The following is a 12820-nucleotide window of genomic DNA, read 5'->3' as shown; positions in this document are numbered from 1 at the left end:
GCAAGGAGGACAAGCTGCATGGAATGGGAGCAGGAAGAGGGAAAGAAATGCATTCAGCACCTGACTGCATTGACCCAGGGCCTTTACGGAACAATTCTCCAATTTCAGCCTCAGCCGGGAACAATGTGGCCACTGTTTCTATTTCACTGGGGAGGTGCTCGGAAATCTGCTGTCTGTTGTTGGCAGATCTGTAGTCTCAGAGCTGAGCAAGGGCAACGCTGCCTGTAGCTGCAAAAAAATGACCATGGCTTTGAATGTTTTAGATGAGAGTCCCTGGAACAAGTGACATCTCCAACAACTTACAACTCACTGTCCACTGTTGTGTAAGGGAGGTCACTGACACGGAGAAAGCGAGGACTGCAGATGCTGGAGATCAGAGCTGAAAAATGTGTTGCTGGAAAAGCGCAGCAGGTCAGGCAGCATCCAAGGAGCAGGAGAATCGCAGGTCACTGACACCCTGTACACAAACAGAGACTAACTAATTGCGTTCTCTAATGCCAGGGGGAAGCAGGCAAAGTGGGCATGTGGCTTCGCCAGGCTTCCACATGGTGCGAAGTGCCACTGACTGTGGATGCAAGCATGTAAATCCAGAGAGGAACTGCAACCGCAGTCGTGTCCACTGCCTCAACATGTAACCAATGTGTGGCCATCCTTAAAGTAACATGTCGGTCAATGCCTGACAGCAGAAGTCATGAATTCATTCGGCACCAGTCCACTGGACCATAAGCATTTGAGGCAACTTGAAGAATCAGAGGATAGCCATTGTATGACAAAAGGTAATACTTTGACCATGTGACTCGTGCCTCTGCTGCACAAACCAAGCACACGTGTGTAGCAGAGGCACGAGTCACATGGTCAAAGTATTACCTTTTGTAAGAGCCATGTTGTTAACACTAAATGTGGTCGAGCAGGCTACTGAGGTGTCTCAGCAATGCTGCCACTGCCTGGTCTGTTCTGGAGGAACCCTGCAGTACGAAGCACAGTATGTATCATGGTTTATCAGGGATTGTAGCCTCTACAGCTCTGCCATCACAAGGGAACAGCTCTTGTCACCGTGTGAGCAGCTGGCAAGAATAGAGTCATAGAGTCATAGAGATGTACAGCATGGAAACAGACCCTTCGGTCCAACCCGTCCATGCCGACCAGATATCCCAACACAATCTAATCCCACCTGCCAGCACCCGGCCCATATCCCTCCAAACCCTTGCTATTCATATACCCCTCCAAATGCCTCTTAAATGTTACAATTGTACCAGCCTCCACCACATCCTCTGGCAGCTCATTCCATACACGTACCACCCTCTGTGTGAAAAGGTTGCCTCTTAAGTCTCTTTTATATCTTTCCCCTCTCACCCTAAACCTATGCCCTCTAGTTCTGGACTCCCCGATCCCAGGGAAAAGACTTTGTCTATTTATCCTATCCATGCCCCTCATAATTTTGTAAACCTCTATAAGGTCACCCCTCAACCTCCGACGTTCCAGGGAAAACAGCCCAGCCTGTTTAGCCTCTCCCTGTAGCTCAGGTCCTCCAACCCTGGCAACATGCTTGTAAATTTTTTCTGAACCCTTTCAAGTTTCACAACATCTTTCCGATAGGAAGGAGACCAGAATTGCACGCAATATTCCAACAGTGGCCTAACCAATATCCTGTACAGCGGCAACATGACCTCCCAACTCCTGTACTCAATACTCTGACCAATAAAGGAAAGCATACCAAACGCCTTCTTCACTATCCTATCTACCTGCGACTCCACTTTCAAGGAGCTATGAACCTGCACTCCAAGGTCTCTTTGTTCAGCAACACTCCCTAGGACCTTACCATTAAGTGAGAAAGGAGGGGAAGAAGAGGGGGAAGAAGAGGAGGAAGATGAGGAACAAGAGGAAAAGAGGAGGGAACCAATTCCTTTCAAGCGAGGCTCTTGCCAATCGATTCATCCAACTGCAATACAGTGCGTACAACAGCAATTGCCCTTTCACCACAAGCGTCACATGTTGCCTTCCCTCTATTACTGATGATCACTGTGTTCTTTTGGGCACAGTGCTAGGACAAAAGTTGTCCAAAGCAATCAAGTAAAACCAACTTTTATCAAACAAACCATCCGACATCAACTATTCACTCTCAATATTTGTCTTGTAGGAGCAGAGACCCACACCAGTGTAACTGCAGCATGGGCTGCAGCATGACTGGTGGAAGACAGTGCATTTTCACTGCGGGCAGACCACTGTTGGCCTTGCAGGATGTCCACAAACCAGTCCACAGCTGGACCAGATTCCACTGGGCCTGGTTTCGGATTGCAGGGCTGCGAGTAGGAATGCTGTCACCCCCAAGAGAGGACTAGCAGGTTTGTGCTCCAAGAAGCCACAGCAACTCCCCTGTCGTGGCACCTCAGCAATCCAAGTGTTACGCAGGAGGCCAGGTTGCTAGAGCATGGTGAGGACCTGCAAGCTCCTTACAGCACAGGTTATCTGCAGCTCTGGCAACAGCACATTGAGTTTGCAATGGCAACATGCTGAACTTACACGACTCCACTCTGATCATCCATCATGGCACTTACAGACTGAACAGCGTCTGTCTCTGCTGTAGTGGAAGTTGTTGGCATCAGCCACCAGATGCTGCAGCACGGTTGGGTCCACTGTGGAGATTGTAACCGCTTCCATGCTAGAAACAGTGGGCTCCAAGCCATATGCAGAGCCCTATGCAAGGTTGTCATTGGACCCCATGCCCTTGACAGCTACAGACTCTGTGATTGGCATGTCAATGCACCAAGCATTTCTGTGCACGTTTGCATCAACCATTTTCTGTGTGTCACCCCAGTGAAGTCCTCATCTGAGTCCTCCAGATCACAGAGCACGCACAAACCTGCCCTCCGGTGAGCTGGCAGCTACCCTGTCCTTTCACCTCACTCTATCTGCAGGTTATTCAAACCCCAGCTTTCAGCACGTGCAGCTCCCACCTCTAAGCTCTCTGTGTAATGTCTGTATCTGAGCTGGTGCTGTGAGTGGGTGAGTGAGTGTCAGTGCTTCACCTTCAGCACTGTCTTCTTGCTCTTCCACTTCTTTTCCTTCTGCCACTGCCCAGCCAGGTGTCAGTTCTTGGGCATCTGAAAGGAGAAAGACAAAAGGGTTGGATTGCGAAGGTGTTGGGAGATGGAAACAAAGAGGTACACACTTACATCACTTGCAGCGTGCCAATAAGGAATAACTATGGGATGAAGGGGGGAGTGGTATGTATGGATGACAATTGGCAATGAGCATACCATCATACTTGGTGCTTTCATTCCCACTGCTGGTTCGGGCCTTAGTTATGGTTCCTTCTCCATATTGGGGAGAAGATGTGCAGTGTCTGTCCTCCACTGGGTAGTTCCTGCTATCTTCGGTTGTGAATGCTCTTGACCTGATGAAGAGACGGAACTGTATCAGTGAATCTGGTCCAATGTGCCTGTTACTGCTGAATAGGCAGAAGTGTGTAAGATGTAGGTGTGAGCCTCGTGCGAGGGCGAGGTGAAGTTATGACTCTTCAGTATAAGACCTGATTGATAGAGTTTGTTGCGAGGTGAGTGATGGGAATGTGGTGCATCGAGCATTGTCTGATGCGAGTGCTGCATGTGTTCGGATATGGAATTTAATGAACTTCCCACAGCGCTGTATCCAGGTCCTTGGGAGTAAAATACAGGCACTGACGGCAAAGGCTATTTGCTCCAGCTGCATTCGCAGTGTTGGTCTGGAGGGTGTCTTGATCCTCTACGGATAGAGAGTCTCTCCTTTCCAGTCTACCTCTTGCACCAAGATCTCCAGTGCTGCATTGCAGAGACCACTCTCTCACCTGCCTCATCATAGTCACAGGTCTTGCAAGTCAAACACCAGACACTCTTTCCCACCCATTTCTAGCATCCGCTCCAGTCAAAAGGCACCTTCCCTTTCAGAGATACGAGTAGTCATATATCAAAAGCGAACTTGTGCTAGTCTCTCACAACTTTACATCTCCTGTTAGACAGACTAGCCATGCAACAGCACACCTAGCACTGACTGAATGCTGCAGCCATATAAATGAGCCTTGTCTGCTGCCAGCATTGGAAGTGGATTAATTGCACACAACCATTCCTGCACCCATTTGTGTTATTGATTTTTGCATTTCAGGCAGAACCATTACACCTCAAAATAGTTTCATGGTGACTGGAGATAAATGGACCTTGTTACACTGCTGCTCAGCTAATGACCTGGTGGAAAGCACACAGTCATTAGCTATGCCTCAAAAGGGTAACCTTGGTCTCCCAGGAGGCACACCGCCACCTGCTGGGTGACAAAATGTTGGCACACTGGACTACCTTGAGAATGATGGCATTGTGGCAACTTGCAGGAGAGGGAGCATTTGACTGCACGAGGCATGGTACTTGTTGCAACGAAGTCAGACAGCCGACCAGTGGAGTCCTTGATGTTTACAGAGGTGATAGCAGTGATCTCGAGTCTTCAATGGCTGTGAGGGCACAATCTCCCTGGGAAATCGTGTCACGCTATAAATTTGGCAAAATGGCAGTGTCCTGTCAGGCTATTGTTAATTGTCAATGAATATGTGGATGTGATTTATAACTCCAGCATAATCTCTGATGTGCTTAATGCACTTGTACACATTTGACGAGCCTTTTTATAAATAAAAAAACGGTTTAGAGGATGTGTTTGACATGAACAAATGCCCCTTTTGCCCATCCCTTGTTGTTAAAAGAATGTTGTGCGTATTGTACTAGGCACTGACCTGCCAGGCCACTTTGGAGGACATTAAAAATCAATCACGTGGCACAGGACTACAATCACATGTCGCCCACACTGGGTAGGGCCGGCAGCTTCTTTCCCTCAATTGTGAGTGAACTAGCTGGGTTTTTAACAACAGTTGAGCAGCTTTGGGAGTTATTTTGCGTAGTACCAGTGTTACCATGTCTTCAGGGGAAGTGTTTTGGATTGCTATGGCTCTTGTGCAGTGACCGACATGAAATGGAGTTCCGACATCTGACCTAGCCGGACTTCATGTGAAGGGGAGCCTGCCTTTGCAAGCACTCTCCCTGGGTCAAGTGAAGTTAAGTCCACTTTGCCATGTTATTTCTGAAGTAGGGATATAGGTGGTTGCCATACATCCTCTGTGCTGCCTCACTACTTTTCATTGGCTCTTGATTTGTTCCATAAAAACAGATCGAGGGGTATTCTCCATTAGAATGGAAGAGGAGGGTACGCAATGCAAAGGCAGATGATGAAAACTTTGGTGGTTCCATAAAAATTAAATACAGAGAGAAAAAAAGTGGCTAAAAAAAAATCAGCTTTCAATGAAAGTGGACACAGGAAAACCATGTCCACCTATTGCTGCAGCACCACGACCTGCCCAGACGCTGAGTGTAGGTAAGACTGCTGCTGGAAAGTCTAATCTAGTATTTAGATTTTCATCCCGTTGCTAATTCCTACTTAGTTTTAAATAACTTGAACATATAAATGGGATATATGTCGCACAGAGGTTGTTAGTTGGTGGCTGTATTACTAGATGAATAGTAAGGTGGAAGGTGATCTGAATATATGCAGTCAATTCCATTACGGCTGTTCAGGAATTTAAACTGAGTTGATGAAAATAATCTGGAATGAAAAGCTAGCTTTAGTAATTGGCAAATTACTTAATTGCTGTGAAAACCCTTCTGCTTCACTGATGTCCTTTGAGGGAGGAAACTGCTGCCCTAACCTGGTCTGACCTACATGTGACTCAAGACTCTTAACGGCCCTCTGAAATGGCCATGCAAGCTATTGAGTGGTATCGATTTGTTCAGCTTTAATGGTTCGATATTGCAATTCACCGTCATCTTTCCGAGGGCAATTAGGGATGGGCAAGAATACTGACTCAGCCAGTGATGCTCACATCTCAAGCATGCGTACTCACAGCTGCTTGATCGGTTTCTCATTTTAAATTTCAAATTTGAGACACCCTTTCTCTCAGTTATCTGCTGCTTCTTCCAACTCTCTTATTGGCTGTCCAGCTTCAAAAGCCTACCTGCCTTTCCTTATTAGATCCGGCTCTCTAATTGGGCCAATTTGGGGAAAATCACAGCTAGGCCCCCAAACAGTGCAGGGTTCTCACTCCATTCGAGCCTGACCACGGGGCTGGGTTGAGATGTCTGCAGGGAAAATCCTGCCCCAGGAATCAAACGTGAGATATTTCTTGTCTGTGCATCTCAGCTGAGTCGGAGCTTAACCCAAGTGATCTATTAAGAAGTCAAAACCTCCTAACATATCGCTTTGCGGAGAAGCTGAAGCTTAACGTTGAGGATAGCAATGGGTGCTATCTGTGCTGCTTTCTGTGCAGTCTGTTGGACTGGGCCTCAGTTCACTGATAAGAATGCTAATTGAAGTGACCGACTGAAACAAGGAAGTTATAGCAATGTTAAAATATCTCCAGTTCCGATTAAGGAACATTTTTCAGCTTTTTCTGGCTATTTCAAATGTCCAACTTTAGTGATTTTTAAAAAAATCTTTGCATAAAAATTATTCCTCTCAACCCTTCCTTTCCCTTGTTAAATATCGCTTCTGCTTCCCCCTGCTAGGTTTGAAATAGCACCTCGGTGGGTGTGTTACCTGCAGATTGCTGACTGGCTGTAGGCTGGTCCTTCTGCAGCACTCAGTGCTTGTCCAACCTGTGTCTGCGTCAGGCCAAGAGACAGTCGCCGGATCTTAAAATTCTTTGCAAATTCACGAATCTCTTCCAGGTTTATCCCATCCACCTCAGTGGGTGCATTTTGAGGCTCTAAAATGGCAAGAGAGAAGATTCTAGATTGGACTGTTTGGTCAGCAAACAACTTTTTTCAGCATAACTTGGATTCTTTGAGAGGACTTAACCACAACTTTGTTAAAGTCGGCCAGATTCGTAGACTAACAGTTTTATCTCTGTCCATCCTGCAGAAACTTGGTAGGCACAGAGTTAAAGTTAGCCAGCTGCTGCAAAGGCAACACGGTGGCTCAGTGGTTAGCACTGCTGCCTCACTGCACCAGGGACTTGGGTTCAATTCCAGCCACAGGAGACTGTCTGTGTGGAGTTTGCACGTTTTCCCTGAGTCTGTATGGGTTTCCTCCCACAATCCAAAGATGTGCAGGTTAGGGTGGATTGGTTGTGCTAAATTGCCCACAATACTCAGGGATATGCAGGCTAGGTGAGTTAGCCATGGAGAATTATTGGGGTGGGGCATGTCCTGTGGAAGGTTGGTGTGGATTTGATGGGCCAATGGCTTGTTCCCACACTGTAGGGATTCTAGATACTCACCATGGATCCCACATTTTAAAGGGTATCTGCCAGAAGCAGTTTGGGGGGGTGGGGAATGGGGGTGGCGGGGTGGAGTTTGAATTTCCAGAATAAATTGCTCGTCTTATTATTAATGATGCTGAAACGACTGGATTGTTCTCCGGTCCACAACTATCCTTCAGGGGAGGAAATCTGCCATCTTGACCCTGCTTTACCTGTGATTCCAGACCCAGCAATGTCGTGGACATTTGAGTGGCCTCTGCAGTGGCATAGCAAGCCAATCAGTTGTATCAAACCAGCAGAGAAAGAAAAGCAATGTACTGACACTACATGGCTTGCAGTGGCTCGCCACCACCTTCTCAAGGCCAATTAGACATTGTCAATAACTGAAATGCTCACATCCTATGAACAAATTAAAATAAATGATGTAATTGGAGGTCTGGACAGTGATTCAAATCCTACTAGGAAGAGGAGTCTGGGCCAAGCGAGCTAAGTCCTTTTAGCTTTACTTTTAAAAAATTTACTGGTGGGGCTAGGTGGAGCAGGTAACTTCTACAAATGCAGGGCACAATGCATCCTGTTGCCCAATTTGGCATTCCTGCCTGCCTACCAGCCTTAACTACTTCCCGAGTTTTGGGTGGGAAACTGACTGGGGACAAACAAATGAGACTTGGTCTCACACTTCTGTGTGGCGAGGATCATTTGTCACCTGCCACAGCCTGGAGAAAGTGAGGACTGCAGATGCTGGAGGTCAGAGTCGAGAGTGTGTTGCTGGAAAAGCACAGCAGGTCAGGCAGCATCCAAGGAGCAGGAGAGTCGACGTTTCGAGCATAAGGTCTTCATCAGGCTGAAAGTTAGTATCAAGGCCTTACAGACCAAAACCATAAATTCCTGTTGACTTATTACTGCCAAGGTCAGAGATGAAAAATTGCTCAAAATCTAGAGTCATGGAAACAGACCCTTCGGTCCAACCTGTCCATGCCGACTAGATATCCCAATCCAATCTAGTCCCACCTGCCAGCACCCGGCCCATATCCCTCCAAATCCTTCCTATTCATATACCCATCCAAATGCCTCTTAAGTGTTGCAATTGTACCAGCCTCCACCACTTCCTCTGTCAGCTCATTCCATACACATACCACCCTCTGCGTGAAAACGTTGCCCCTTAGGTCTCTTTTATATTTTTCCCCTCTCACCCAAAACCTATGCCTTCTAGTTCTGGACTCTCCAACCCCAGGGAAAAGACTTTGTCTATTTACCCTATCCATGCCACTCATAATTTTATAAAGCTCTATAAGGTCACCCCTCAGCCTCCGATGCTCCAGGGAAAACAGCCCCAGCCTGTTCAGCCTCTCCCTACAGCTCAAATCCTCCAGCCCTGGCAACATCCTTGTAAATCTTTCAAGTTTCACAACATGTTTCCGATAGGAAGGAGACCAGAATTACATGCAATATTCCAACAGTGGCCTAACCAATGTCCTGTACAGCTGCAACATGTAAGTTGAAATAACAGTGTAAGTATGGTTTAATGATGAGTTTCAACATGAACTATTAAGGGAACTCAGTTGCGTCGGTTTTTTTGTTATAAACCAATGTCATTCATTGACCCAACTCTGGCCCCAAACTAGACAGATTTCCTGCATTTACATTGGCTTTCTGGATGCTGAGAAATCCAGGCATAGCAGGGCCAAAGGTCACCTAATACTGCCATGGTTTGGAATTTCCAAACCTTTCAGCTTTATCTTCCTGAACAGTCCCGTGAGTTTCTGAAACAGAGATGTTTTGAACTTGCAGCCCTCTTAGAGTGTTCAGGCAGAGGGAAAGAAGCAATCGAGGCTGGATACCCAGCAAGTGTGGCACCAGTAACTTCTCCAGATTATGTAGAAAGAAGGAAGGAGAGCAATACCTGTGGAGCTGAAACCTTGTGAGAGAAGAATTGGCTAACAGTATGAAATTCTGCAGGAAGACTTAAAGTCACAAACGTCTTCTCACCTGGTGTTCTCAGCAAAGAGACAAATCACCATGCTGCTTAATTTTCACAACCATTTGCAATACCAAAGTTGTAAGGACTGCATTTTGATAGGCAATCGATGCCTAGTTCCCAACTGCATTTAACTTCATTCAAAATGACACATTAGCAAAGAGACATCAACGTGGGGCTCAAGCTGCAAGGACATTATAGTGAATTCAAAAGATGCTTAAAGCTTCAGTTTCACTGTTAACAAGAGTGGGGGTCTAACAAGAGGATTGTCTGTCATGCTGTTGTCATGAGCAAAGGCTCGATGACATTATAGATAGTTTTTTTAAAAACTAACCTGACTCTAACTGAACCCAAGAAGCTAAAAATCTTGGCTGCTATAAGTCACTTGACCAAACAGCTACAGGCTCTAAGTGGATTACAGCAAGACAGGTCCAGACATGTTGAGATTCCTGATATACCAGGAGTTCACTAACAGACAATGGAAGTCATGATTTGGAGATGCCGGTGTTGGACTGGGGTGTACAAGTTAAAAATCACACAACACCAAGTTATAGTCCAACAGGTTTAATTGGAAGCACTAGCTTTCGGAGCGCCGCTCCTTCCACAACCACCTGATGAAGGAGCGGCGCTCCGAAAGCTAGTGCTTCCATTTAAACCTGTTGGACTATAACTTGGTGTTGTGCGATTTTTAACTTTCGACAATGGAAGGTATGAGAATTCTAGCTTGGGAGAGAAACAGCACACAGGGGGAAGAACTTCAAAACGAATCAGCAAAACTGACTTCAAAATTGACTTAACATTTCAACATGTTGAGCTTTTGGACTGTATCAAGAAACCTGGTTAAGAATAGCCAGTGAGCAGAATTCTAAGAAGGCTTTGAGAACCACTGTCAGTGGGAATTTTGACAGAAGGAGGACAAAGAGAAAAAGTATACAGAAAGATTGTTCAGTTAGAGAAAAATCAAGCAGTGTGAAAGTGCTGAAACAGCAGAACTAGTGACCTGCAACTACAGTGAACTGTTGGATAATGTTGTCAGACTGTTTGAAAGCATTGGTCCCTATGGGTCCCTGTGTACTTGCAAAGTTTATTACCTATGAATGAACAAATATGTAGACATGAGTTACAAGAAAATGTTTCTAAGGATTTACTATACACTGAAAGTCGATCTAATATTCAAAGATGTGCAGGTTAGGTGGACTGGCTGTGCTAAATTGTCCAGTGTTCAAGGATGTGCAAGCTCGATGGGTTAGCCATGGGATAAGCAGGGTTATGGGGATAGGGTAAGTGGGTGGGTCTGAATGGGATGCTCTTCGGAGGGTTGGCATCGACTCGATGGGCCGAATGGCCTACTTCCACACTGCAGGGATTCTATGATTCTACGCACAAGTTGACTCCAAGATTTTTGACCTAAAAAACAATTTTTCATTTACCCCATGTCAAGGTGTTTCTAGTTTATTCAGGGAATCAAGTCCCAAAAAAACCACAGTGTAATCCTGAAGGTGTTAATGACATGATTTCATTGTAATAACAATAAGTACTAGTAAGAAAATACCTAAAACATTTTTAGTTTTTAAGTTTTGTTTTTAGTTATTCAAGCTTTTATGCAGAGCGGATCATAAATGACAATAAATATGAATTTTTCAGCATTGTTAGTTTACACTGTGATAGTCTTTTCTGGATTTCACTTGGGCATAAATAACGCACCCACATCAACCCCTTGAAAATGTGACCCATGTAAAAGCCAACCCAGTGACTTTTGGCCTAAAAATATTGGTCTCAACGATTTGAGGTTTACATGAAAAAATACAGTACCTACCTCTTTGTCACTAACACTAGGTAAGATTCAGACTGAATGAAAGTTTGAAAGGAACAAAAACACAAATTGCTGGAAAAGCTCAGCAGGTCTGGCAGCATCTGTGGAGAGAAATCAGAGTTAATGTTTCGGTCGAATGACCTTCCTCAGGACTGATGGTAGCTAGGAAAATGTCAGTTTCTATGCTGAAGATAGGGTTGGGGGGAGGGGGTAAGAAGTAAACAATAGATGGGGATAGAGCCCAAAGAGAGGGAACAGTTGGATAGACAAAGGAGTGGATAATGATCTGGCTGGGAGGGTGAATAGCTGTTAATGGGCACTGTTAGTGGCTAAAAATGGGTTCTGTAATAACGAATTAGCCAAATGTTTGAAAGGAACTGTTTATATATTGTACTGACAGCCAGAACTCTGTTGGTCTGTCTTTACTGTTACAGCAATGTTAGAAAGGCGTGCTCCTTATCAATTGTGTTTCCAATTTGCGAGCGCACTTTTCTGAGGTTCATTTTTAATTGAAGCCCTTTGTATATGGGCGGTACGGTGGCACAATGGTTAGCACTGCTGCCTCACAGCGCCAGAGACCCGGGTTCATTTCCCGCCTCAGGCAACTGACTGTGCGGAGTTTGCACACTCTCCCTGTGTCTGCGTGGGTTTCCTGCGGGTGCTCTGGTTTCCTCCCACAGTCCAAAATTGTGCGGGTTAGGTGAAATGGCCATGCTAAATTGCCTGTAATGTTAGGTGAAGGGGTGATTGGAGGGGAATGGGTCTGGGTGGGTTGCTCTTTGAAGGGTCGGTGTGGATTTGTTGGGCCGAAGGGCCTGTTTCCACACTGTAAGTAATCTAATCTAATCATAACCCCACAAGTGCCAAGTGGATAACCCATCTTGGCCTCCTCCAGTGGTCAACAGCATCATAAATGCTATTCCTCAGCCAATTTGATTCACTCCACATGATTGTTGTTGAAACTTTATTGCTGGAACAGCACAGCAGGTCAGGCAGCATCCAGGGAACAGGAGATTCGACGTTTCGGGCACAGGCCCTTCTTCAGGAATGAGCAGAGAGTGTTCAGCAGGAGAAGATAAAAGGTAGGGAGGAGGGACTTGGAGGAGGGGCGTTGGAAATGTGATAGGTGGAAAGAGGTCAAGGTGAGGGTGATAGGTCGGAGTAGGATGGAGGCGGAGAGGTCAAGAAGAAGACTGCAGGTCAGGAAGGCGGTGCCGGGCTGGAGGGATTCGGCTGAGACAAGGTGGGGGGAGGGGGGATGAAGAAACTGGTGAAGTCCAAGTTCATCCCCTGTGGTTGGAGGGTTCCCAGTCGGAAGATAAGACGCTCCTCCTCCGACCGTCGCGTTGTTGTAGTTTGGCGGTGGATGAGTCCAATGACCTGCATATCCTCGGTGGAGTGGGAGGGGGAGTTGAAATGCTGTGCTACAGGGTGGTTGGGTTGGTTCGTCCGGGTGGCCCAGAGGTGCTCTCTGAATCGCTCCGCAAGTAGGCGGCCTGTCTCCCCAATATAGAGGAGGCCACACCGGCTGCAGCGGATGCAGTAGATGGTGTGGGTGGAGGTGCAGGTGAATCTGTGGCGGATATGGAAGTTTCCTTTGGGGCCTTGGAGAGAAGTGAGGGGGGAGGTGTGGGCGCAAGTGTTGCACCTCCTGCGGTTGCAAGGGAAGGTGCCGGGAGTGGAGGTTGGGTCGGTGGGGGGTGTGAATCTGACGAGGGAGTCGTGGAGGGAGTGGTCTCTACGGAAAGCTGATAGGGGAGGG

General features: G+C 46.5%; 1 protein-coding gene across 6 annotated transcripts in view; it reads right to left on the bottom strand.

The window, feature by feature from the left end:
• Positions 1 to 12820, bottom strand: part of pou6f1 (POU class 6 homeobox 1) — a 138395-nt gene that overhangs the window by 26869 nt on the left and 98706 nt on the right. For all 6 annotated transcript variants that reach the window (XM_087985592.1, XM_087985593.1, XM_087985594.1 and 3 more), the window contains one exon: positions 6604 to 6772. In XM_087985592.1, coding sequence (XP_087841718.1) covers positions 6604 to 6772 — 169 coding nt within the window. The remainder of the gene's footprint in view (positions 1 to 6603; positions 6773 to 12820) is intronic.

This window comes from Chiloscyllium plagiosum, unplaced genomic scaffold (assembly GCF_037043375.1).
Source record: "Chiloscyllium plagiosum isolate Xiang-an unplaced genomic scaffold, Cpla_swu_hap1 HiC_scaffold_53X, whole genome shotgun sequence".
NCBI classification, from domain to species: Eukaryota; Metazoa; Chordata; class Chondrichthyes; order Orectolobiformes; family Hemiscylliidae; genus Chiloscyllium; species Chiloscyllium plagiosum.
Note: the sequence above shows the minus strand (reverse complement) of the source record. Positions and strands in the feature narration are given on the sequence as shown.